The sequence below is a fragment of the Musa acuminata genome, chromosome BXJ2-3, assembly GCF_036884655.1.
Source record: "Musa acuminata AAA Group cultivar baxijiao chromosome BXJ2-3, Cavendish_Baxijiao_AAA, whole genome shotgun sequence".
Lineage (NCBI taxonomy): Eukaryota > Viridiplantae > Streptophyta > Magnoliopsida > Zingiberales > Musaceae > Musa > Musa acuminata.
The window spans coordinates 820,001-846,933 of NC_088340.1; the positions used below are offsets into that span (position 1 = coordinate 820,001).

The 26,933-nt window shown below is 36.4% G+C and overlaps 2 protein-coding genes across 4 annotated transcripts; one reads left to right on the plus strand and one right to left on the minus strand.

The window, feature by feature from the left end:
• The first annotated feature begins 1,818 nt into the window (after positions 1–1,818).
• Positions 1,819–7,201, plus strand: LOC135606726 (pto-interacting protein 1-like). 2 transcript variants are annotated; one of them, XM_065097876.1, is made up of 8 exons: positions 1,819–2,010; positions 3,108–3,215; positions 3,705–3,955; positions 4,029–4,155; positions 4,654–4,933; positions 5,947–6,079; positions 6,183–6,269; positions 6,860–7,201. In XM_065097876.1, exons 2-8 carry the CDS (start codon positions 3,140–3,142, stop codon positions 6,995–6,997), a joined length of 1,092 nt encoding a protein of 363 aa, XP_064953948.1. In that variant the 5' UTR covers positions 1,819–2,010; positions 3,108–3,139; the 3' UTR covers positions 6,998–7,201. The 2 variants fall into 2 exon arrangements, with proteins under 2 accessions (XP_064953948.1, XP_064953947.1); XM_065097875.1 differs by having other exon boundaries at positions 1,820–2,010; positions 3,113–3,215.
• Positions 7,202–9,378: 2,177 nt separating this feature from the next.
• Positions 9,379–26,288, minus strand: LOC135606727 (dynamin-2B-like). Of its 2 annotated transcripts, none has more exons than XM_065097877.1 (22): positions 25,802–26,288; positions 25,564–25,614; positions 25,371–25,491; positions 25,143–25,235; positions 23,617–23,678; positions 23,397–23,514; positions 22,893–23,235; positions 20,200–20,347; positions 17,388–17,489; positions 17,177–17,296; positions 16,344–16,427; positions 16,112–16,239; positions 15,545–15,629; positions 15,268–15,400; positions 14,446–14,522; positions 14,298–14,354; positions 12,387–12,528; positions 12,136–12,296; positions 11,503–11,616; positions 11,360–11,427; positions 10,364–10,536; positions 9,379–9,974 (listed from the first exon to the last, which is right to left on the minus strand). In XM_065097877.1, the coding sequence occupies exons 1-22, from the start codon at positions 25,931–25,933 to the stop codon at positions 9,730–9,732; spliced, it is 2,757 nt and encodes a 918-aa protein (XP_064953949.1). In that variant the 5' UTR covers positions 25,934–26,288; the 3' UTR covers positions 9,379–9,729. The 2 variants fall into 2 exon arrangements, with proteins under 2 accessions (XP_064953949.1, XP_064953950.1); XM_065097878.1 differs by lacking the exon at positions 9,379–9,974 and adding an exon at positions 9,975–10,061.
• Between the last annotated feature and the right edge of the window lie 645 nt (positions 26,289–26,933).

Genomic DNA, 26,933 nt, shown 5'->3' on the forward strand with positions numbered 1-26,933 from the left:
AGCGAACAACAGAGAACACAAAGAAGATAGGATCTTCTTCAATTATTGTAAGGATATCATCTAGTTGGACGGCTGATGCACGAAGAAGGCGTCGGTTTAACGGTTTAAATGTCTCACCATACAAGTCTACTTGAAGGGGATCCCAGTGCACATAGACCAAGCCTAACGTAGCATGGACCGAGCCGGCCCAACCTGTTTCTCTTGAATCGGTCCATGGTGTGTGAATTGAGCCGATCTCAACCCAACCCAACCCAACCCAATCCAAACTTAGCCCCATCAATCTCTCACACACACACACACACATACCCTTTTAACCCAACTAGCAATGTCATTAAATTACATAATTTGAATGGGTCTTTTATTTTATGATTTGCTGAAGGTTACAATATGGATAAGAGTCCATGACTTCACCCTCTATGTGATGTGATGGATTATTATTATTATTATTATTATTATTATTATTATTATCATCATCATCATCATCATCATCATCATCATCATCATCATCATCATCATCATCATCATCATCATCATCATCATCATCATCATCATCATCATCATCATCATCATCATCATCATCATCATCGTCGTCGTCATCTCTAAAAATTAGATGAAGCCATGGAATGAGCCACTAAACCTTTGGAGAAGAGAGATTATTTTTGTAATTAGCATCCTATGTATTTAGATGATTTAGATTATTAAGAATAAAAAATTAAAAATTATGCAAATATATACAAAATAATTGCCTCAATCACAACTCACCAAACCATTTTTTTTTTCTTTCTTTCTTTCTTTTCTCCCTTTCTCCCACAAATTTGCTTTCAAAAATTTTGATCCAAAAACACTATTAAGAAACTACCTCAATTAAATGGTTATTATGTCCTGGTATTATAGTGTTATCTTCCTAACTCTTTTTCTTAGTACATGTAAACTTCCATTTGGCACATTATAGTACTATGACAGTCAAAGACAAGAAGGCAAATGACCTACTTCTACCTCGCTATCGTACCCACTAGCATACCAGTTCTGTTACCGGCTGTTCTGTGGGTCCCGTTGCTATATGTTTACGACGATACAGGTACGTATTAAGGATTAGTCGATAACACAACGACGCAAGGATGTTCATATTGGATTAATTATTCAGATATTTAATCCAAGTCGGCCAGATTAATATCACCTTAATCGAATTTAAATTGGTCCTGCACACTTGGATTGACCGCCAATGTCAACGTCAATGCTTTTATCCTTTTCTAAGTTCAACTGTGTTAATCCTTGTGCACAAATTATTCTTTTATCGTAATTAAATACCTATTTCTTTATCTCTACTCATCTCATACTTCTTTGATCATTACTTTAATCCATTTTAATTAGGCTAATGAAAAACGCGCAAAATAATCATCCTAGTCGAACACCAATTCAGCACTCGATCAGGGCCGTACGTGGCGATGGATCCCACCGGATGGACGGCTCCATGGATACGATTGACTCCTTCAACCGTACGCCACTTTTCGATGGGAAGAATGGTCGAATGCAACGCCTGGCCCGCCTCCCAAAAGACTTACCCATCCTACGTGGCTTCGTCACGGGTCTGATACGCGGGGCCCAATCTTGGGCGTTCGCGATGGAGTCACGTACGTGTGCCTTCTCTTTTGTGCTTGGGTTGGTGAACAAGACGGAAGGAGTCCGCGTGGACGAGGGCGGTGACCCGACGGCGTCACGGGTTGGCTCAAGTGGAATGTTACGTCGGGTCAACGGATGGTTAGCGCACGGTGGGTGACGAGAATGCAACACCGGCATGTAAAAAACGATGGCTAAGGCGACCCCCAACCGTTCTCACTGCGACTTTGCTCGCTTCGTCTTGCGGGAAGCGTTCTCCTCCGTACCCCGTCATCCTGCGCGCCGTCCGCTACCTTGCTCGTAGCCGCCGGTTTCCTGCCCATCTGCTGACCTTGCTCTCGTTTCTTCGCTCAGCTGCCCTGCTCGGGAGGCGAAAGCGCGTCGGAAGGACAGGTGAGATTTCTGCGCTGCAATTCCCTTCATTTTCCCATGAAAGTAGGGCTTCTGAATCCGATCGTTTCGTTGGACGATCCTTGCTTATACTGTAGTTTCTGTCCCTTCTCAACTAATTTTGTTCCATCAACTCTTGTGAGTTCTTCACCTCTGTGGATGAAATACAAAACGGGAAGTGATGAAAGGAAGAACAGAACCTCGAGTAATTGAGTTTTGGGGATGGTGGATCTGTGTTATTGTTATTATAAAGTTGAAAAGATGGTATCTTTGTGATTCCAAAGCTTACATTGGTCTCTATAAGCAATCGTTTTGTTTGGAATCAGTATCTTCTTTTGTTTCCCTAACAAAATTCTGAAGAGATGGAACCATAACAATGTTTTCTTGGTTTCATATCTGTGGTGTGGAATTAGTATGAGAAGTAGGCGTGTCTACAAGTATTTGGACTAGTAGTGCAGATGAAGATGAACACGCATTTGATTTCCAGTAATATACAAATACAAGAAGCGATGGACATGGTTTATGCGCTGCTGTTGTATATCTTAGGAAAGTTGTAATTCCATTTTGTCTCCGTTCTTCTCTAACAATCTACCAATCATGGATCTTAGAGGGAGAGGAGTTCTATATATATCACCAGGTAGAGTTTCCAAGCAAGTGGGCAACACGGAGAATTCTATCTTAAAAAGACAGTGAATGATGCAGAGTATATTTGGAACTTTGTTGCTTTTTATATAGATTATAGTGAAACCTTTTTCGTTCGTTTATGATTTGCAAATTTGTCACTGGAGAACAGCAATTAATCACCTATTTTTCATATAAGGTAGAGTGTTGATGCTTATTTGGATGATTAAATGAGACTACCTGTTAGCTGAAAAGTAAGTATGATTTTGTGTTCACAGTTGTTTATAGAATAAACAACATTAACTACTTTGTTTTCGAAAGGTTTCATTTCTTTGTAAGCTTTAAACCTCTTTCTCTCTATTTCTATTGATGATACAATATTGCATTTTGAAGAACCCTCTTGTTACTTGAATTGCTAATTTTCCCAAGGTTGGCTACTTCTATCTACTTCTTTCAAACTGAATACATCTATTTTTTAGTGCAGGTGCAGCTGCTTTAAGTAATTAAAATCATGTGCTTCCTATTCTTTAAGAAATCTGGTGCCCACCGGCCTAATTATGAGCGGCCTTACAATGATAATTTAGCAGGTAATTGTCATGAGATATATATCTTTTAAAGCATGTTTTATGCTAGGCTTTTGCTTGACCAACCAGTATTGTTGTATCTGGAACTGTTCATATAAAAATGCATCATTGGTAATGCTAATCAGCTTGTAGAACTGTCATTCACACAGTTTTTGTCGAGACTCATAAAATTTCACTGCCATTTGCTCTTTATCTGTATGCCAAAGTCACAAAAGTGATGGTGTTTAATTCATTCTAATATATTGTTTTAGTCTTCCTAGTTATGTCAATTCCCCTTGATTTACATTCCATGAAACTACATTTCCATGAACTACATAGGTGCTTAGAAACACTTTTCGATAGTATGATGAATGGCTTGGATATCCATATGTTTAAACAAAGGTTCTTCTGGCTAAAACTATCTACGGTCGCTAATCGTTAACATGTATATCATTGAAGCCCTCATCTCATATTTCCCTAACATTCTGAGATGAAAATTTCATCTTAATGCAGGTCATGGAGGTGCTAACCATGCCACAAACCATCCTCCTAACAGTGCACCACCTGTCATAGTCCAACCAATTGCGGTTCCTTCCATTCCAGTGGATGAGCTAAACGAAATCACAAAAAGTTTCAGCAATGAAGTTTTAGTTGGGGAGGGTTCTTTTGCTCGAGTTTACCATGGCACCCTGAGGAATGGACAAGAATCTGCCATAAAAAAGTTAGACACAAGTAATCAGCCAGATCAAGAGTTCTTGGCACAGGTGTGTTGATCATTTCTATTCATTTGTATGTTCTCAGTTGAGTCTGGGGGTTTTCTTATACAAAGATCGACAGGTATCCATGGTGTCAAGGTTGCAACATGAGAATGTCGTTCGGCTGCTTGGTTACTGTGTTGATGGAAGTCTGCGAGTTCTTGCTTATGAGTTTGCAGCCAGGGGATCCCTTCATGATATCCTACATGGTATAAGTTGATTGCATCTTATGACTCTTTATTTAACAAGCATAAGTTTCACAGTTTGCAATTTGGATTGGACTGGTCCATACCAACAAGTATTTACTGCATGAACCGGTACATGGACCACCCATATTTCGAGCAGTTTGATCTAGTTCAATAATAATAATAATAATAATAAACAAACTTTTAAACACTCAGTTAGGGCTTGCGATGTGAGTCCTCTTCTCCATCTCATCACATGCAGCTCTGCCATTTGCTGTCGGATTCCGAAATTGCATTCTTGGATAAGTATTGCATTTGTTGGTTTGAATCACTGCTAGGAAAGTCTTGTTATGCACTGTAAGTTTTAAGAGGAACAGAATATTTACACTGTTAATTAATGTCTCCTAGACATGAGCAACACGTTCAAAGGTATGTGTGCTACTGGAAGACTGACAGCTACTCTCTTGACATAACATGGCAAGACTATCCTTTAATTGCAATGTGTTATGTATGTCAACACAGGAAAGAAAGGTGTTCAGGGGGCAAAGGCAGGTCCAGTTTTGACATGGGCGCAACGAGTTAAGATTGCTGTGGGGGCTGCAAAGGGTCTTGAATACCTGCATGAGAAGGCACAGCCTCGTATCATCCATCGTGACATCAAGTCCAGTACTATATTCCTGTTTGACGATGATGATGATGTTGCGAAAATAGGTGACTTTGATCTATCAAATCAGGCTCCTGACATGGCGGCACGCCTTCACTCCACCCGAGTTCTTGGAACCTTTGGTTATCATGCTCCAGAGTAAGTTTTCTAGTTGTCCGTTGTTAGATCATCAGTAGTTTTTTTTGCATATAAATTTCGTGTGTAAGTTCTTCTAATTCTTTAATATTAGATCATCATTTAGTTTTCACATATAAATTTGGTGTGTCTATAAATGAAATTTTCTTTCAGTATAGACTAAATTGCAATGAATGATATTCTTAGGAGCAAGGATTATAATTTTGAATAGACCCATCCATACCAATCGATATGAACTAGTAAGCGGACCATCTATCTCCTTTTCGAGTGGTCTAGTCCAATTTAATTTAAAAAAATAAAATAACTTTTGTGAATTAAATTAGGTCTTGCAATTTTATGAGGCCTTTTCTCCGTTCTCGATACGTAGCTGTCCACACGCCTATCTCCTTGCCGCTGACCTCTCTTTTGGTATGCTTCGTCCATTTTATCATCCTCCTCTTCTTCATTCTCTTCCTCTATCACCTCCTTTTTTTTTTCCTTTCTCTTCTCCTCCTTATTCTTTATCCTTTTTGGTATATTATACTAGTATACCAACATCGAGACACTGGTACTAATTATGTGTACCAAACTGGCTTAGGATCGGTATGGGTCTAGTGCGAGATTGCATTCTTTGCTTAGGAGGATATTAGCTTGCTTGTTATAGTTGATGACTACTTATACTACTGAGTTCAGAGAAGGTTTCAGTACTACTGGATATGGGTTATATGACTATGTGAAAAAGATCATGTCAATCCAATATATCATTCACCAGGTCAGAGATCAATTTCGATTGGTGGTGGTCAAGGATTTCCATGCTTTCCTAAACATGATTCAAAATGCAGATCATACTGATGCTTGCCATCTGAACCATCAAACTGGATATTTAATCATATAGGGGCCAAACTCAACATTGACCATGGTCTGCTCAAGCTCAGTCTGACTTAAACCCTAAATAAACCACCTTGTCACCAGTACTCCTTTCATGAATCATAATCCAAAAGGCCTCAAGTTGAAGCTTTTTGTTCCTGGATTTGCAGGTTTGCTATGACAGGGCAGCTTACTTCCAAAAGCGATGTTTACAGCTTTGGGGTCGTTCTTTTGGAGCTTTTGACCGGTCGTAAACCTGTGGATCCCAGTTTACCACGAGGACAGCAGAGTCTTGTGACATGGGTATGAACACTACTACTACTACTACTACTACATTTTGTTTCCCTCACTTTCTTTTCCTTCGCAAACAATGTAATTGCTCGGGGAATCATCTGGCTATGTGCAGGCAACACAAAGACTAACTGAAGACAAGGTGGATCAAATTGTAGATGAGAAACTAGGAGGAGAGTACCCTCAAAAGATTGTTGCAAAGGTAATGCTAATGCATTATTGATGCATAAGAATGCATCCACGCAAATAGTTCAGTGCCTTTGCTACAAGTTAACAATAGAACTATTCCCAAGGCAAATAGAACTAACTAATCATGAGGCAAAGAGCCGAGAAACTCAACATCACTATTCCTGAACTAACTTACGTCTTTCATAGACCATAAAGGTTCTCAAGGAATCGTAGAAACTTAGTGTTTTTATTTGAGAAAAATATATTTATAGTGTTTTATGCTAGAAAAATAGATCCTTCAGGATCGATCTATCTTGAACAATTTATTGGAGATGCAAAATGAACAAGTCACAAGCAAATGTTATTATTTTGTTTCCTCAAAAATATGTTACATTTAGATGATAGAATATCGAGCTAAAAGAAATTGGATTGCTTTCTCTCGATAAAATACAATATTAATCTATCCATAGGTAGAAAGAAAGTATGGACTATTATATACTTTGTTGGAGATTATCTTGATTGTATTTAGTCACTTGAAGCTTCATGCTTAGTGAGGAAAACATCATCCAATCTTTAGTCAGTTGCTTACACATTTCTGGTTGTTGTTTGTATGATTGGAAACAGGTGGCTGCAGTGGCAGCTTTGTGTGTGCAGTACGAGGCTGAGCTCCGCCCAAATATGAGCATCGTCGTCAAAGCTCTCCAACCTCTGTTGGGTGCTCGTAAAGCAGTTCATCCTGGCGAGGCAGCACCACGATTTTGATGGTAACAGGTTTGCAGGTTGTGGTGTCGCCTTCTCTGCAGGCAAAACCACGGAAGAATTTGGTGTTTCTTCTTTGTGCATTGCAATTTATATCATGATTTACTTTTTGTGTGTGTTTGTTCGTCCTCTGTATTCAGATACATGCTATTTGTTTTGCGTCTTTCCTACGTATTTGAATACAATATTCAAGTATTATTAGTAAAAGCTCTCGAATTATCGAACTAAGAACCATTCTTATCATCTCCAACTAGCCTATATCTAGATCGCCGCCTTCCATATCGTTTTGTCATGATCCAGCTCAAGCACAATGAGATTATTGATCTATTATCAATGACTTTATTGCTACTTCCACAATATTTTTTTAGCTTCATCATCTTGGATTGCTACTCTCCCCTGCCCTCCGTAGTATTTCTTTTTTGCTATGTATCAAGATCTGAAATGAAAACAAAAATTCTTATAGAAAAGACAACCACTATGCTTGTTGACTTCTACCTCCTGAGTTGTTGGATCTCTGATTTGTGCTATGATTAGGAAAGCAATTATTGTTTTAGACATTTAAAGAATTCAAGTTATAGTTGCTTTAGATTTTTTTTTTTTTTGAAGGAAAAGATTCTAAGAACAAGCTATATCATGTGTTAATCTCTCTAACTAACATGAAAATCCATCAAAATATGCTTTTGGGTGGGCAGATGTTCCATCTGACCCATTTTTATGTGATAAGGAAACTGTTACTCAATTTCTACACTTTATGTTTTTTTTTATGACAATTGAGCACCTTCCTTCACCTTAGGTTTGCACACATGAAAAGTTGTGTGGAGAAGCATATTGCTTGTGATGTCACACATCTGAGATTTAGGTTATGTTTGGAACACACTTACATGTATAACTAAAAATTATATTATTTATATGTATAATTAAAAAAAATTATATTTTAAATATATAATTGAAAAATAAAATTTGAGTGAATGTACAATTGTAAAATGCCTTAAGTATCTGATAAATAATAAATAAAAATTATATTTTAAATGTGCCTAGGTGTTGTTTGATAAAATTATATTTCAAAAGTTCATTGAATATTTTATGTTAAATTTACACAAATAATATTTTTCATACTGTTTATTCAAAAATGAATACATATTTTTTATTTAAATTAATAATTAAATAAATAAAAATAAATAAATGTATGTACATATGTAATCTTTTAAAAAATTTGTATGACCCAAATATATATATATATATATATATATATATATATATAATAAATGATAAATATAATCATATAAATAAATATAAAATAACCTTTGAAAATAAATAAATAAATAAATAATTTACCAAATATAAATCATATTAATTTCTCACCAAATCATTTTGATAATTTTATAATTTTAGATATATCATAAGATATTTTAATATTTTTAAAAAATTACATTAATATCCTACAAATACTAAAACGCCGCTAATACTACCTTAAAATAGGATCAACATTTGAACATTTTCAATACAATATTCAAGCCAGATGCGATTTTAAAAATATTATAAAACATCTATTCATATTTGAAATATGCATTGAATGTGTTCAAATTCCCTAATGCACCTTTACTCAACACAAATCCCTAACAAGCAGATGACATGAGATGCATACAGCAACTGGAAATATGAATCACTAAAGTCATATCTTGGAGAGCTAATTCAGTAGTGTAATTACAACGTGGTCCTCTTCTCATCATGTGAACCTTTGTATGTGGTTTTTTTGCCGGAGCCTAGAGATGCTTAACTTTTGGCTGCTGGTGAGAAGTCAAGTAGGGAAACACAGTTGTTTAGGCAATATGTGGGGAAAAGCCAAGGACCAATTGCATCTTTAACCACACCATGTCTCCTATTTTATTTCCTCTTTCATCACATCAAAAAATGTGTTTCATGAAAAACCAACTGAATCTTACTGTCAAAAAAAAGGCAAATTGTATGTATCATAGTAATTTCAATTCAGCAAATCACTATCGAAGAGACTTTGAGACAGCATTTTTCTCAACCACAGATTTAGTTACTCAAGCATCAAATACATTTTAGAGAGTAGAAAAGGCTGTTTACTGACATTTGATTCTAGAATTTATAACAGAAACAGTAAAGAAAACATTTTAAGACTAAAAGGGAGGAATACGAACCAAATCAGAACGGCAGTTGTAGAATTTACTTGATTGCTTAACACAAGCATACTTTGTGATTCTATAACATGAGTGCTGTCACCCAAGGGTAATAGTTAATGGGAAGAACAAAAGATTTTTTGTTGCCTTTTAATCACGATAATTTGTTATTTACTTTGTTGACAAAAAGGAACAATCAGGTTAAATGGAACCATCGTAATAAAGAAAAAGCATACTGTGTGAGCACAATAATACCTCAAATATCAGGTGGAAATCAATTTACACAAATGATGTAGTGTGCCGAGGTCTCATGCAATCACTAACTCAAGACTGCAATGAATTGCTACAACTAATAACAAGATGAGGAAATAATGGCTTCCAATGACAACGTAGATCTCACACATACCTTGTGTTGCCCAGTTACTATATAAGCTTCTGTATATCGCATGCAATCATCTAGCATACAGCGTCAACACTAGGTTTTCCGCTCTCTTGTGGCTTGAACCAGCTTAAAAAAAGGACAAAACACAAAGGTAATTGCATCCATCAAGAATGTATGTAACATGTGACACCGATCAAACCATATGAGACCTAGTATCTATGTGCCGATGAACTGCCTGGTGGTGGTGGTGCCATCCTATTTGGGGTCCGACGACTACCAGAGTTTGCGCCTGAACTTGCATCACCATTTTGGGTTGGCTTACCATACCGCCGGCTGTTGCTGCTGTTAGATCTAGATGACTCATTGTATGTGTTGTCAAGTGATCCATTTGCTGCAGCATCAAACGCTGATCTCCAATCATCGCCTGAAGAAATGTTGGTCCTTGGGCTGCTTTCTGCAATTCATATAACCACAACAAGTTTACCTTTCCAAACTCTAATCAGTTTTGTGTGCAAAGAGAAAATGGTCCTTGGGCTGCTTTCTGCAGTGGATATAACCACAACACATTCACGTTCTATATTCAAACAGTTATGTGCAGAGAGAACCTAGTATTTGGAAATTCCAAGGAACAATCTGACGGATCAGACAATGTTCTCAAGTTATTAAAGTTCTATGCTATGATTTTTAGCATGTCGTGATTCATTAATTATTTATTCTCACTGAAGTTATAGCAAAACACTAATATTGTGCTGTTCTCTTCAGTTATTGCAATTAACAGACATTACAGTTAACTGGGGAGGGAGCTAAGTAACACTATCAACAACAGAAGCCACAAAAAAATACCTGTTCCTGCACTAACATCAGACCAGCTAGCAGCAGCTGCTCGGTTGTCATGGATGCTTAGCTGGCGTGTAAGCTTTGAAAGGAGTGACGACTGCTTTTGGAACCTCTCTCGTCTCTGCTTCACATTTTGGTCTTCCTGGAGCAGTTCTTCAATCCTTGCTGTGCTTTGAGCACTGCACAAAGAACATAATTTGATTACAACAACTATGTAATTGGTAAATTTGCAAGTCACAGGGCTTGAAAGTTAGAAGCATGTCCTTGACATCGCGACCTGTCAATTATTTGAAGTATCGCATAGAAGTATCATCGCTCAAGATTACAGTCCTTTAATTCATTGGTTCAAAATAAGCTTCAACATAAATACAAATTCCAAGATTACAGTCCTTTTGAAATGTGTTCCATTGCAAATAAATGTAGTAACAATATCATCAACATGCAAAAGTGTAATCCACCATATGGTATATTAAATAATTGATGCGCACTATCCCAAGCTATCAAAATACCATGAAGGATGCGACATTTTTTGTCTTTTTACCAGCTATCAACCTGAATAAGAACTGGCAACTAGTTGCAACCTTAGACTAAGCAAACATGAAGTTGCATAGCCTACATGGGTTTGGATGGTAAGGAAAAAACCTCGCTTGCCTGTCACACATTAGGCCCCACAAAATTTTCTTTTGGACATTCAAACTAGTGAAACACAGTATGCAGATTAAGGCTTTCTCCAATGTGGCAAGTGCCTGTATACTCAAATGTTTGATGCTACAGTCCAGTTAAATGGGAAAAAGATATAGGTCTACTATAAGATGTGATCTAAGAAAGTATTATGGTACATACATATATGATTCTCCAACAATGTTGAGGAGTTGTATGCAGAAAACCTAATTGGCCATTTCATAAATTCCACAAAGCACATAGGTGACTTGTTCTTTTAATCTCATTTACGCACAAAACTTCTCCAAGCATATGTCAAAAAGAGTGTGGCAAGCAACATACCTAACGGAGCTATATAGCTGATTTAACATGTCTTCCTTAGCTTTCTCAACTTGACAAAGCACAACGGCCTGCTCAATCAAAAAAGAAGTAAAAGATCCTATGATCTACTAACTAGGTGACGAAAGCCAAAAAGCAATATTTACCTTTGGAACATTTGCAGCAAGACTGTTCAAAACAGCCTCCACATAACCACGAACTTCTTGGGACATCCATCGAAGTTCTTCTTCAGGATCAGCAGGCCTTCTAGCCAACTGGTCCTAAAAATATCAGCAGTGTTAGTTTGTGTTCTAAACTTGCCATGGAACTAAAGTACTGCAAAATAATGTTAGGATATCCTTGATGTTTAAGCCACAATATAGAAAGGTCAAGCATGCAAAAAACCACTTGCACACACACACATAAGCACATGTTCAAGCGTGCAAGTAAGCAAATATGAATGTGAATGTTGAAAGAAATAAGCTTCATTAAGCCTCATGGCCAGAGTATGTAACAAATCTACAAGTCTAAAAGCTGATACAAACAGCAAATATAAGGTGTTCTGGAGCCTGCACCAAATGAGAACCATATCAAATCCAGAACTGAAAGAAATCCTTGAAAATAGAATGGCTAATACCATCAATATAAAGAGCAAAAATCAATTTGATCACAGTAATCCAGTAAGCTCAGGAATTTCCAAGTGGAAGTAGAATCACAATTTGCACAATTCTATATAAAAACAAACATGTTAATCACCTCCCTAAAAGAGAAAGATGATATTGCACCATGTCAGAACTTACTAGTGAACCATCTGAATGGCTTTGTCTAATTGCAGGATTAGCTTCAGAATCAGCCCCCTTCAAAGAAGTTGCCTTGGACAATCCAGTGATATTCTGTATCTTATTTATCCAGCCAACTTTGTCAGGCATGTTTTCAGCCTTTAACACTACAGCACTGTGAGCTGCAAGCTCAATAAAATAATGAATTAAGTTTAACATTAAACAAATATTAGATTGCACCCAAAAACCATCCTGTTCAGTAACATAGTCACCTTTTAAAACAGTTTTGTATGCGACCTTGCTAGTTATCTTAAAGACAAGACTTGGGCTTTTTTCTGGCCCATTTGCTTTTCTAGAATCCTTTGAACCTTTAGGAGGTTCCTCATCATCTGAAACCTCTTCAATGTTACATTCCTGCACGGTATGTACTTATTAGCAAAGTACAAACAATAATCACAACAAACTGTAAGACCTGAAGCAAAAAATAAGTATGTGGGCATTAATAAATGTTTAGAAAGAGTAGCTGCAGAAAATAGAAAGCTTAAACATTTAAACATAATACGATCGCCTACATGACACATTCATAATTATCAGCAATATGTAACAAACTACACATCCCCTCTTGGGAAAAAATTAAATATCTTCTATGTGAAATAAGATTAACTAATGAAAGAGACACATTTTTTTTCTGAAAACTAACTTTAATTAACTAGCCAATAGGGTTACAAAAGTTGTCAGTGGCCTGAGAGCCAATAATGGACAGTAGCACATAAGGAAAACTAGATTTCCACATGCAAGTGGAATTTGACAATCTGGTATAATTGGCAACCCAATTTGCCATCATGGTTCTACATTTCAGGTATTGGACCCCTGTCAGTGTGCTGAAACCTTATAGAGAAGAAGATGAGGAGAGGAGGAAATGAAGAATATATGGAAGAAAACGAGTCGGAGAAGAAGATATGGCGGAGGGGTGCAGGAAAAGGAAAAGGAGAGGAGTACCGAGTGGATCGATAGGTGGCTGGCAGCAGCAAGAAGAAGGTGAGCGATGAAAAATCACATGTGAGATAGAGAAAATTCAAGATAGAGAGAAGCAGCTGGGTAACCTGATAAAAAAGGTATAGAAAGAACCGGCATACCTGCCCAGTTCAGAGGGCTTAAAGGGCAGTGATAGGCCTTGTTCTGTATCTGGAACACCCAAAAGGGCTATCCGCATTCTAGATCAAGCCTAGATGCCTGAAATGTACCAATCCAGGCAAATCGTTAAACCTTGCTCAAAACTATGTCCACCTTAGGAAAAATATAAATTTCATATGTTTTCCCACAGGAGTGATACCTCAAAGATGGCTGCTTTGTTCAATAAAACTTTTCAATTAATTAAACATTGATGTTTATAGACCTTCAATGATTTTCAGGTTTTTTTTTTATAAATTCCTTTCTACATAAGCTTTGATTATTGAAATTCATAAAGTGAATTGTTCACTTAGTCTGCAGTTCACATTGTTCGTGGGGCATTTGACTACAGCCAACATACCTGGTTAGGACCATCAAATTCTTCCCTTAAGTTGTTATCTCTAATTATACTTAGCTTCATCATCAAATTTCTTCTTTTAAGTTATTATCTTTAACTATTCTTAGCTTCATTGCAAATCTTTCATTCTCTTTTTATAATAGTATGGATTACCTAGGAGGATATTTAAGTTATTATTTTGGTAAGTTAGTAAACACAAAGATTTTTAAATCCAATTAAAGATGTAATTATATAAAGTTATAAACATTAAGTTCTAATATTTCAGTACAGGTTTTTTTCAAGTTTTTTATGACAGTGATCTCCCATGTGTTATATAAAGAAAAGCTAAGGTTGAAGTTTGGGTGACTGAAGTTACAAGCAAGCAAGAACTTGGAAGAACTGCATATGTTGAGTTAATTACACCTGCAAGGAAACTAAACATATGATTTGAGAATATTTTTATTTGTAGTTTCAGGCTACTAAATGGGAGTGTCAAACAATTGACAAGCTTCCTTTTGTAATTGAAGCTACAAAATAATAGCCCACCAAAAAATGCTTCCACAATGGCAGGATTTGAAAGAGATAATTGTACACAGCCTTGCCCTCAAGCAGACACAATCTCTATGTTTTAATAATGAATTGTAACAAAACCAAGTACAAAGAAAAATATCAGTACCTCCAAAGCGATGACACCACGAAAGTGCTTCTCCTCCTTATTTTTAGTGTACCCGAGCTGAAATAGCAAACGATGATGCAATTTCATAGAAAAGTTGCACTTAAATGAAACAAATAGCTAAATATATAACAAAATTCAGTAATATAACCTTTCCACTTTTCTCATTGAGGACAAACCAGCGCTTGCTCCAGCTGTTTGATTTTGCACTTTTCTTCAATAAGAATCCTATTTGACAGATGAAAATCAACCACTTATGGTTCAGTATAATAATCAGTGTGAAGACAACTCACACACCTACACGCGCACACACAATATCTTTGATTAATACATGACTGGAAACCAGGTGGTCAATATAAAGAAATGCTTACAGAAGCAAATCATATTTTGTTAATTACATGAAAGATATTCCATTAAGAAACCAAATGGGGCATAAATCAACCCATCCCCCCATAATTTGAGAATGCAGCAAGGATATGAAGCCATTGAGAACCATGGCTTGTAGGTAGCCTATGGTAGGTTATATATCAGTCAACTAAAGTTTCATTAATACAACATATATTGAAGCATAACTAAACAAAAAAAAATAAAGGTAACATAAACCAATGACAAACTTCAATAACATTGGATTAGCTCAGAATTATGAGAAATCTGAAATAGTATAATATTTAGATCAAAAAGTACAATCATAAAAAAGACACAAGTATTTGCAAGTTTTTCACTGCACATAAAAAACCATGGTCTCCATTCTTTCTTTTCAAAATTCTTTAGCATTTTTTTCTACAATTCAGGGCCAGAAAAACTAGCTGCACTACACATGAATTTCAACCGTCTCTCAGAAAGCAATATCATGAAAACTCAAGAAATTATACAGCCCATAAAATGAAAATGGAAAGCTAGTGATTGTGCAATCTGTAAATTAACAAAAGAACTGCCCAGACTAAGCAACACATGCAGGAGATTGTGAACCAACCTGCTGTTATTTCTCCAGAAGGTCCAGTCACCTGCAAGGTTGAGCCCTCTTTTACTTCTTTCTCTGGTTGTTTTGATTTTTCCTTCGTCAACTTCAAGCTACCACCTTGGGAACCTGGTTGAGGGCTTGATGCCTAGCGGATAGCACAAGAAGTAGCCAAATAAAATAGAAGGTCATGACAGGCCAATACTATTAAAATAACGAAGTATTTAGGTTGCAAAAGTTTATGAAAGCCTCTACTGGAAGAACACAAAGGAAAAAATATTTAGAAACTAACTCTATTCAAAATGGCTTGCTCTGAATTATTAGATTTCTTTGATGATCGATTCTTCAGCTCATCCTCCCTACGCTGCCTTTCCATTCTGTTAAAAATATTTAGTATTAGAACACTGCACAACCACATATTTAAAGCATAATAAAGCATCACTTCTACCAAAAAGACTAGCTGAGCTTTCTCCATTAAAAAGGCTATTTTTTTACATATCATATATATGGCCAACATCATCTACATAATGGCATATGATAATCTAGTTCGGAAAAGTAAGACCAGGAACATTTCTGCTAAATTGGTGGACATTGATAACCTAATATGCAAATTGAATAAAAAACACATCATTAAGCAGTTGACTTGGGGTGTTAAACAGCATTTTGACATTCCCTGTTAATTTGCATTTTTGTTATGTTAATGGTCTTCTAACAACAAAGCAGAAAAGGAAAGGCTGTAAAAAAATTAGGGAGCAGAATAATGAACTTAACATGCAAAAGTGTTCAGTACATGAAGATGTCCAGATTCTTTATTTTTCACCAAATATCAGCAATGAAGAGATTTTTAAAACAGGCAGACCTCCGCTGGACCAAGCGAATGAAATGTTGAGGAGGAACATAAGCACGCTCCATGTCAACTAATGCAACGACCATCTTTTTGGCTTCATTCCTAAAGCTTTCTAATGCAGTAGACGCAATTGCAACCACCTTTTTCAAAGAAAGAAACTCAAGCAATAGGAGGTAGTAAAAATGATTTCCATGAAGCAACACATTTTTTCTATCAAATATACAAATTCTGATAGTAATTCTACCTCTCTCTTGAATGGAGGATATCGGCCTAATCCAGGGGTAGCATTTGCCACAGCAGAAACTATATTTATTAGAACTCCATGCACCTGTTTGATAACCCTTTCGAATATAAGTAATACAGAAAATTGCTACAGTTGTCATCATGACATTATAGGATATCTATCGCTACAATCACATCTAGTGAATGTCAAACAATCACTGTCAATGAAAGGACCACTCTACTGCATAAAGGTTTCAAATACTGGTAGATTGGTACACAGCAATGTTTATCAGCCAAATCCAAGACTGATACTGCACAATATAGGTCAGGTTTTTTTAATTTGGAGATACCAGGCACAATAGAAGGTCGTATACCACCTTGTATACCATTGTTATACTCGCTAACTTATTACCATAATTAGAAGCAAATCAGTTACAACACGAGTATTATCTTCATATTTAAAATTTAAAGGTACCCCTTGAAACATATGATAACAATGTATCACAAGATGGCCATCCTTTAAAGAGATACATCAGCTTAGGTAAATTCACAAATGAACTTTAAAGAGTATCAAAAAGATAAATAATAAAGGATAGCTCTTCAAGCTTCTAATCCTAGTAGCAGCTGGAGTAGGTCAATACTACACATTGTGATCACAAATTAATCCAAAGGTGAAAGTAGACAAGAAAAGAACAAGTAAAAAACCAAAGAGTATGCATGAGTTCTCTCATAAAAATCCAAATAAACTTGCATAAATTTCAATACAATGAAGAACCAAGAAATGCAGATGCATGACTGTAAAATCTAATGTTAACACCAACTGCGGAGACTACCCAAATATTATGGCTCATTTACCTCATCCACACAAAGGCGTGATGGTTCTTTTGCAAGATCTAGTACTCCTTTTATTAAAGATCTCAAACCTTTCTCAGGTGATATCAAATATGGCTGATACCCATCAGCCTCCAACACAATCTAAAAGGCACAATCAGATGATTAAGAGCAATTAAACAACACATACAGAAGAAATAAAATCTTATAAAATATTACACAAAGGTAAGTTTACCCTTTTGACATTAGTGATGTCAAAATATCTATCCAAAGGAAGCTGTTTTATTCTGTTAGGAAAATTTCCTTCGAAACTTGCAACAATTTTCCAGCCTGCACCCTGTAATGCAAGATTCGCTAAGTAAAAAACAAAAGATAAATCTTATAAAGTAATAAATGCATCCTTCTGTTTAGCTGTGAATACAACAACAATAATAATAACAATAAAGCCATAAGGTCCCAACTATTTAGATCAGCTACATAGATCTTTTACAGCTATTGAAATATATAAAAGGTCATATCCTTAGTCAAGTAACTAAGTTGAGAGTATTTGAATCCTTATAGTCTAGTAAGGACTTTTTAGATCTCCCTCTACCTCTCCTTGTATCACTAATAGTAATAACTTTACTTCTTCTAACTACAACACACATAGGTCTCCTTAATACATATTTATATCACCTTAAATGATTTTCTCTCATTTGATCTTCTCTCTAAGTTGTACCTAGTTGTTCACGAATGAAAATATCTTTTTCTATCTTTCCTATTAACTTCACAAATCCACCTCAACATTCTTATCTTAGCAACACTAACCTTATGTATTTGATGTTTCTTAACTATCAAACACTTAAATCCATAAAGAATCGTTAGTCTAACAATTGTCTTATAAATTTTTTCTTCTAATCTCAAATCCCAGATTCCACAAAACTCATGATCACTCATCATTTCAACATCTAGATTTTACTCTATAAACAATATTTTTTAATCTCTCCATCTTAGTGAATAATGAATCCAAAATAACTAAAACTTATACTTAACAAAACTATTTGTCTATCCAACTTAAATATATACTCATGTCCATTTCTAATATTACTGAAATTACATCTCATATATTTAGCCTTAGTCCAACTTAATCTAAAACCTTTACTATCTAGCGATTGTCTTCATAGCTCAAGTTCTGAATTAATTCTATTTAAACTCACATCATCAATACCAAGGAGGACGATTCGGTAAATGACTAGTAAATTCATCTAACCCAATGGGAAAAGTTAAAAAGACCTCATGTAGATACTTATATTTGATGTAGTTCTATAATAATAGGAAACTTACTAGATGCACTCCTAAGAGTTCTAATACTGATGACTACACCATTACACATAGCCTTTATATCACAAATATAGTTAGTAGCAAGGTTTGTAATTTCGTACCACACCGGAGTATCGAGTTCAACTCGGTATGGTACGGTACGAGTATATTGAGCGGTACACCCTGGCATATCACTCGGTATATAAAAAATAGAAAAGAGTGACGTTGCGTCGTTTCTTCTCCCCTCATGGGGAGAGGAAAACCTCCAAGCCTTGGCGATGTCGCCGAGGTTTCTTCTCCCCACGCCGAGGCTTATACCAAAAATGATTAAATCCATGTTCATGAGAGCTAGCATAGCTTAATACAAACTGTCAATGGCTTCACACAACCCTTCACAGATTTCCATCTGGACTTGGATCCAACATTAGCAATGTTTCTGTGCAGCTATTGAGTAGTGTCAAAAAAAATGCCTACCAGATTAAAAGGAAAAAAAACTAAGGTTTTAAAAAAGACCATAGCATAAGATTAAGCCATCAAAACTATAAGCAAGAAATAAGATACTAAAAAATGAAAATGATGCTAGTACTTGATTGGTCTACTGTAATAACTTTTACTTGCAAATTAAAATTAAATGTGAGTATGGCATGGCTTTTAACTTTTATTAAGGTTCATCGTACCGCACTATACCACTCAGTATGAGCAGTATGCACCGGTCCGATAGAGCACAGATATGCGGACCATCTCATTTTTGGCAGTCTGCATTAAAATAATAAAAAAAATCAAAAAGTGGTGGGCCCCAGTCCATTTCAGCGTTAAAAAAACATATTAGGGCTCTTCTCACGTACGAAGCCACAGCGCTGCCTCTTCACCGTTTCACCACTACGATGCTGCAGCGGCGTTGCCGTTTCGCCGCTGCTATGCTGCAGAAGTGCTGCCTCTTCATCGATTCTTCACCACTTTGTCGTTGTGATGCTGCAGCGGCACCGCCTCTTGGCCGCTGTGATGCTGCTGCTTCCCTTCGACGCTGCCGCTGCTGCCACTGCTTCCCAGGTATCGCTGAACTTCTTCTCCTCCTCATTTTTTTCCTTCTTCCTTCTTCCTTTCTCCTTCTTCCTCCTCTGTTCCTCCACTGGACCTTCCTCTTCAACCTCTTTTTCTTCCTCATCAAAACACCGGTACAGAGTGGCATGTGCAGTGCTGCCAATCGGCTAGCACACTGGCTCAGATTGATAAGTCAAACCTTAACTTTTATAGTCGGTCATTGCCATGATGTTACAAATTAAAATACATTAGAGGCTAATATATTCTCCCTTTATTTTTAAATTCTCTATGCTAAATGTTACGAGGAGAGCAATCCTTGCAGTTCAGCAACAAACAATGATAACATACGTATACTGTCATCAAATTTTTGAAACAAAGATTTCAAGAAAAAATGGATTGTTTCATATGCATATCCTTTCTCCTGCAAGAAGAAGCATGAAGCCTTCTATTTGATTTGCCAAGATAGTGACTATGCATGCTAGATTCAAATGGCATTAGATGGCATTCAGCAATTTCATTCAAAAGGAATTCTGTCTTATATGAAGATTGGATAGCACATATTCTACTTAATGACAATTTAAATGTGAGGAAATAACTGCTTGATATGGATATGAAATTATGAATTGTAGGGCAGGAGGATTGCAGCTGTATCCTGTATGGGAAGTATAACAGAAATATTATTATAAACAAAAATCACAGCCACTGACCTCACCAGTAGCAATGTGCTGCAGAAATTTATCCTCAAATTCTCGACAAAGCTCCAAGGCGATAGCCCTCGTACCTTCTGCAGTCTGCACCATTTGCTCACCAAGCCTAAACAACTCATCCTGCACCATCTGGGACTTGCCTTGTAATCTGCAAAATGCATGCATCTTTAGGAAATATATTGAACTTAACATTTATAGGAAATATATTCAACTTATGCATCTGTTGAAAAGAATAATAAATTTCTAAAGACAGCACATCAACCAACCAACAGAATAACTCGTGAATTAGGATGTGTTTGGGAACACATTTGAATGTGCATTCAAGGGCCAAATGCCCATTTCAAATGTGAATCGATGTTTGGTAATTTTTTTTCAAATCACATCTAGCCTGGATGCTGCATTGGAAATGCTGAAATGCTGATGCTACATCAAGGTAGCATCAGCATTTCAACATTTGTGAGATGCTAATGTAATATTTCAAATTCCCAAAGTACCCTATGACATTATCTAAAATTACAAGATTGCCAAACAGATTTAGCAAGAAACCAACATGATTTATATTTTATATAAGGTGAAATTTTATTTATTTATTTTTAAACATTATTTTATATTTATTTACATGATTATTATTTTTTATTATATATTTGGGCCATACAAAATTTTGTATAAGATTACATACATTCATTTATTTATTTTATTTATTTACTTATTTGTTTAAATAAAAAAATATGTATTCATTTTAAATAAATATTAAAAACATTACAATGGTAAATTTGTCACAAATATTCAGTGGACTTTTAAAATATAATTTTACCAAACAACACTTACATCAATGCACACTTAAAATGCAATTTTCATCTATTATTTACCGAGCGCTCAAGGCATTTCACAACTACACATTCAGTTAAACCATTTCTCCAACTATACATTAAAAATGCAAATGTGTTCCCAAACGTCGTCTTAGCAGCTAATCACATGCAATTATGAAAATCACAAATAGAAAAGACAATATCCCAAAGAACTATTGAAAATACAATAGATTTATTGTAGAGAAAGATAACAAGAACACGCATCACACCACAAATATATCAAGCATAAAGCACCCATTGGATATCCATAATTACAAAAATATTTTTTTCATTAAAGCCAATGTTAATTGTATTTAGAATAAAATTTAACATCTGGAAAAACGCTGCAACTCCTTTGCAGTGGTACTCAGATCTAATACAAGTCAATAGGTTACTCAAAAATAAATATAAAACAAAACTATATCAGCAATCATGCTAAGTAAATCATAAAAACAATATTCGATACTCATGAAACACAATCATCGGTCTGCCTCAGGTCACTTAGGTTAGGGCTAGTCCAATCGAATCAAATCTCTCAATTTTGATTTCATTCAATAATTTAAATACTTAACTAATTAATACATGTGATAGACAATCTCATATAAAATTTTAAAAAATTTAAATTAATTAAATGAACATATGAAATTCATCAATTAATCAATATGTTGAGTTCAATATTCAACATGATACAAAATTATTGATTAAATTTGATTGGAAATGCAAAAGCATGAATTTTATCAAATTTATTAATCAAATAAATCAACGTGTCAAACTAATTAAATCAGCTTAAAGAATAATGAAAAAGTTCATAAAATTTATTATATTTATTAATTAAACATGATTTCATACTTAAACTAAATTAATGACAACATAATTTTTGCACCATGCTACGATGATTTTAATATCCAAAAATCTCTAATCATAATTCAAAATTTCTAAACCAATGAAGTTAACATCATCAGAAAACCAAGATTTTTCAAAATATATATAGAAAATAAATTGAGAAAGATGGAGGACCGACCTTCAGGATGGAAGTTCCTCTTCCTAAAGCCTTGTCGCTGAGTTCCTCTTGACCCAATGATGAACTAAGGAGACTAACCTCCCTTATATATGAGAGGAGGTAGGGTTCCTCTCAAGGAAATAAAATTTTGAATTTTCAAATTAATTAATTAAATTCCTAACTTGCCCACTAATAAGGAAATGGATTTTAATTATTTCCTTAATCATATTACACAAACAAGGTAACTTTAATTTATGGAAAGAGGAAAATTCTCTTATGATCACAATATGGCATTAAGGAGAGGATTTAAAAGATTCCAAGTAAATCCACTAGATTGATGCAGCATTTTGCAATATCACCTAAAAAAAGTCGGTGCCTCATAATTATGACATGTAATAGAGAATATGATCTACAAATAGAACCAAGCTATTTGTCTGTATTAGTTCACATTCTGGAAAAGAATACCAATTATCAAGGACCCTAGTACGCTTCAAAACTGAAATGTGCTTAATGGAATGTTAACAACACCATGAAAGAAAATAAGTTGATAGACATTTCATGGATTAATTTCAACAAAGAAGTTGGTAGAGTCCAAAGCATCAATAAAACAACATCATTGGCTATGGCTAGTCTGCTGCTGTTTTCAACAAGCATATCCTGTGTGGGTAATGGATGAAATTAAGAGTTTATCAGAAGGAAATGACATGTGAACCATTACATCTCGACTTCTATGGTACACTAGAGAAGTTCTCCAACCAAAAAAGACAAATGGAAGTATAAAATAGAGGTTCTAAATTGTGCTTTGTAGTCAAAAGCATGTAACAGTATACCAAAGAAAGATTTACCCAGAAAGAATATTTGGCAGCCTCAGCTTCATTCTTTTACGTATTTGCTTGGCAAGGGTATCAACTAATGCTATTCTGCCAAGCTTAGTTTGCGGAGCTCCACTAAGTATAGTTTTAAGACTTTCAGTCTCCGCTCTCCAAGCAGTTTCAAGAGAACTTTCAGAGCCAACTGATCCAGCTTGTGCTGAAGCAATAGAAACAGATTGCCCAATCAGAGCAATCCATGGAATATCAGCAGCATTCCTTGGCCCCTGATTCAAAAGAAGAGCTTGAACTGCTGCAAGACTTTTTGGGTCTCCAGCAGCTTGATCTATTTTGCTAATAACACCAATCGTTCGTGTCCCTAAAAGAAACAGAGGCAATGAGATGAAGGTCAGAATCTACAATAGGAAAGAGGATAGCGCAGCAAAAATCTTAGGGTCAAAATTTGCATACAATTTGATGCTCAAAGATAGATACTATAAAAAAAAAATGAAATAAAGCTATCAGGCAAACAGAACAAACCTTCTGCGTCAAATTCCTTAGCCAGTCTAAGAGCACGAGAAGAAGAAATATCTGGTGCCTGAGAAGCTGGCACTATAACTAGCAATATTGCATCATTGTGTGCCCCATAATCACTGACCTGAAATGATACACATTACCATCACAGATCCCATAGAAAAAGAGTTAGTATTTCCACTGCATTTTCCTTTACTGCAATTACACAATTAAAAATAGTGATTACCACAGAATCATCCATGGCCCGCTGGTCTAAGCCCGGTAGATCAATCAATTTCAAGGAAGGAGCTGACAGAAACAACAGCATGTCAGTTGTGGGTACAACCTATGCTTACTGCAGAACAACCAATGGGCACATGCACATAGATTCTTAATGGCAATACAAAGAATCATTAAAAGAAAGAGGTGATGCAGTAAGGACTGCAAGTTGGTCACCTTATTCATACCAAAAAAAATTGCATTTAAGAGAAACTTTTTAGGCCAAGACCAACAAGGTAGAGCCAGAGGAAGGCCAAGGTGTAAAAGTGAAATTCTGAAAATCCAACCAACAAATCAAAACAAAAAATACTAAAATATGTTCATACTTCCTTCTTTAACTTTAGGAAAAAGAAAAGGTTAACCACAAAATGTAATGATAGCTTGGTATTTAAGAAATGCCCTATATCTGATTACCATATATATTTCAGAAAATCCTGAAAGAGCCTCTTTGTTCATTTGTTCAACTTAAGGCTTGTTTTGTTATTTTGTTTTTTCTTCTTTCAGTTATAGCCTCCCTTACATACTTTTGCCCAGTGTCATAGTCTTGCCCAAAAACTATGAAAAATGTGTAATACTAAGCAAAAAAGCTTTCTAAGGGGGTGCTCAGCTGTGTAAAAACCAAATTAACGCCATTAGTTGTGAAGAAAACCCAAAAAGGGTTCTTAGAAACAAAATTGGAGGGCTTTTCAGAAAATTGTACACATTTTGGCATGAGAACTCAGTTGTACCACAGACAAAGTTGCAAAAAGAGGCCAAGAAATATTTTTGGGAATATAAAACATCCCTCTACACTCAATCTCGATCCCAGATGCATTTCCACTCAAATTTTATCTACAGTTGACAAAGTATTGGGCCAAGCAAATCTTCCATCAGACATGTTAGACATTCACTGCTTCCTAGTCTCAAAAGTTGATATACATGTGTAATTAGTATGCAGCAACATCCAACTAAGTATATGAAAATAATCCATTTAAATTGAAAGGAAAACACAAAAACAAGGTTCTTTGGACATACATTTTGAGTTCAATCAGAGTTCACAAGATGGAATTACCCAATAGAAGAAACCTAGCATAGGACAAATGACATTATATGAAATTTATACCAAGAAATGGTGGTTGAATGTATTTCGTGAGTACATCATTGGCTGATACAAACATCTTAAAATGCTGAAACATACACATTGGCAAAGAATAGAAGAGCAAAAACATCAGATTTGGTAGTCTTCAGCGAAGCAGAAAGTAAGGGATGACAAAAAGAATACAAATTCCAACCATCATATAAACATGTAAGATGCATTAGAAAGTAATTTGATAAAATAGAGAGAGAGTGTGTGTGTAAAGTATATAGGCCACAGAAGAGTAGGCATTCATAAATATTATTAAGAGAGAGTGCAAAACAACAATGCACCAAAAACCCTGATAAATGAACTAAACCTTTTTTTTCTGTGGAGTCAGTGCGACAAAAATAACAGCAAAGGAGAAAATTTCAGACAACCTGTACTAGTCCGAAGCTTCAAATAGATCTCATCCGCATGGCTCTTTCCTGAACCCTTGCTTAGCCTGTCCTGAAGAGAGTGCCTAAGAGCACCTTAGGATGAAGACAAAAAAGCGCCAAAGACGGTGTCAACACTACAAAATGTATGTGTCGTGTAACATAGTTTATCCATAAACGAAGAAAGTCCTTAGCGCAATGAGTCTGCAATGGAGATTCAAGAGTTCTTACTTGCAGAAACCTGCTGGGATTTGTTGTCTATTTCCAAAATGATCAATTTACTGCTCAGCGAGCCATCTCTTCGTAGATCGACAATGATGGGGGCCCGAGTCGCACCATTCTCACCGGTCGGCTGCAGAAAGCAATTGAGAACCATCAAATCAACAACAAACAACCTAGTAATCTAATTTTAATGCCACCATACCAGAACAGGGTGTCCGATCAAACTGTTCAACACCGCTGATTTGCCGGCACCCTGAAACCACATGTACCAGAAAAATAGAAGCACAGAAAAAGATACATGAGATGAACATGAACTATAGATCCAGCAAGGTCGTCAACTCAAGAGAACTACCATCAGTACTCGCGGAAATCAAAGCAAGCACATGTAAGAGAGACGGCCCCCAGAAAGGGGAACAATTAGGGTCAGGTAAGGGACTCACGACATTGCCAAGGGCAACAACGTTGAGAAAGGTGGAGGTCCTCCGCTTGGCCGATCCCTCGTCGACGTCCTCGTCGGCCAGGAGCGCGGCGGCCTGCACCATGGACTCCGATAGTTGGCTCAGTTCCTCCATCGCCGTCGGGACAGAAGAGATTCGGATCTCGGCGGCGACGGATCAAGGGCCAACCCAAGACCCGGTAGCTCGCAGGATCCGCGGTGGGATACAGAAGAAATCCGGATCTGGAGTTCCGACTCGAAACCCCAGCGGAGAACAGAATCGGGGAAGATCGAGATCTAAAACCTCGAGGCGTCGGGGATCAGTGATCGGGTCGTCCGAGAGGGCGAAGGAGAGAAGCGAGGGGGAGAAGGATGGGCGTCGGCTTCACCGTCGAACGGCAGCTTCGTCTTCGACGGCAGAGGGAGAACAAGGGGGAGCGGAAGAGAGAAGGGGGGCGGGTTAACTAAGAGGGCAGCGCACAAGTCCGAACTCGGCGTGGTAACAGCTAGTGTGGTGGCGCCCGTTGTCGTCGTTCGAGGTGCGTCCGAGGCATCACGTGAGTTGCGTTCTCCTACGTGGGATGCTTGGCAACACACACATACGTACGTACGTACGTCCGTACAACCTACGTATATATATGACAAAATTTAAAATGACATCATTATATTTCTTTAAAAATTTAGTATATTAGTTAAATTAAATTAGTTCAGTCGAATAAATTTTAGTTAACTCTTAATCATTATTAATAATAACTTATTTGATCTAATATTTAAAAAATATCGATCATATAAGTTTTTTCATCATATCACAGATAAACTTCTAAACAGGATGTTTGATGTAATGCTTATGTATGTCCATGTCTTTTGGTATGTTCATGCTTTATACAGCATGTAGAGAGATGGTCGAAAGCTTAAGAGTCTCATTTTAGTTAGGTTGGTGGCCGCTTTAGGCTTGAAAATAAAGGTTGTGTCATGTAGACACTTGAGAGATAAGTCTCGGCTCTCCGGAGGGAGAATCATGTGGGGCGGACCTCACATGTTGATGAGGAGTACCTCAATAAACAACAACTCCACGAAGCTCAATGGACTGAGCAAGTGGTAAGGAGTCATCGCATGATCTCACTCAAGAGGATGCA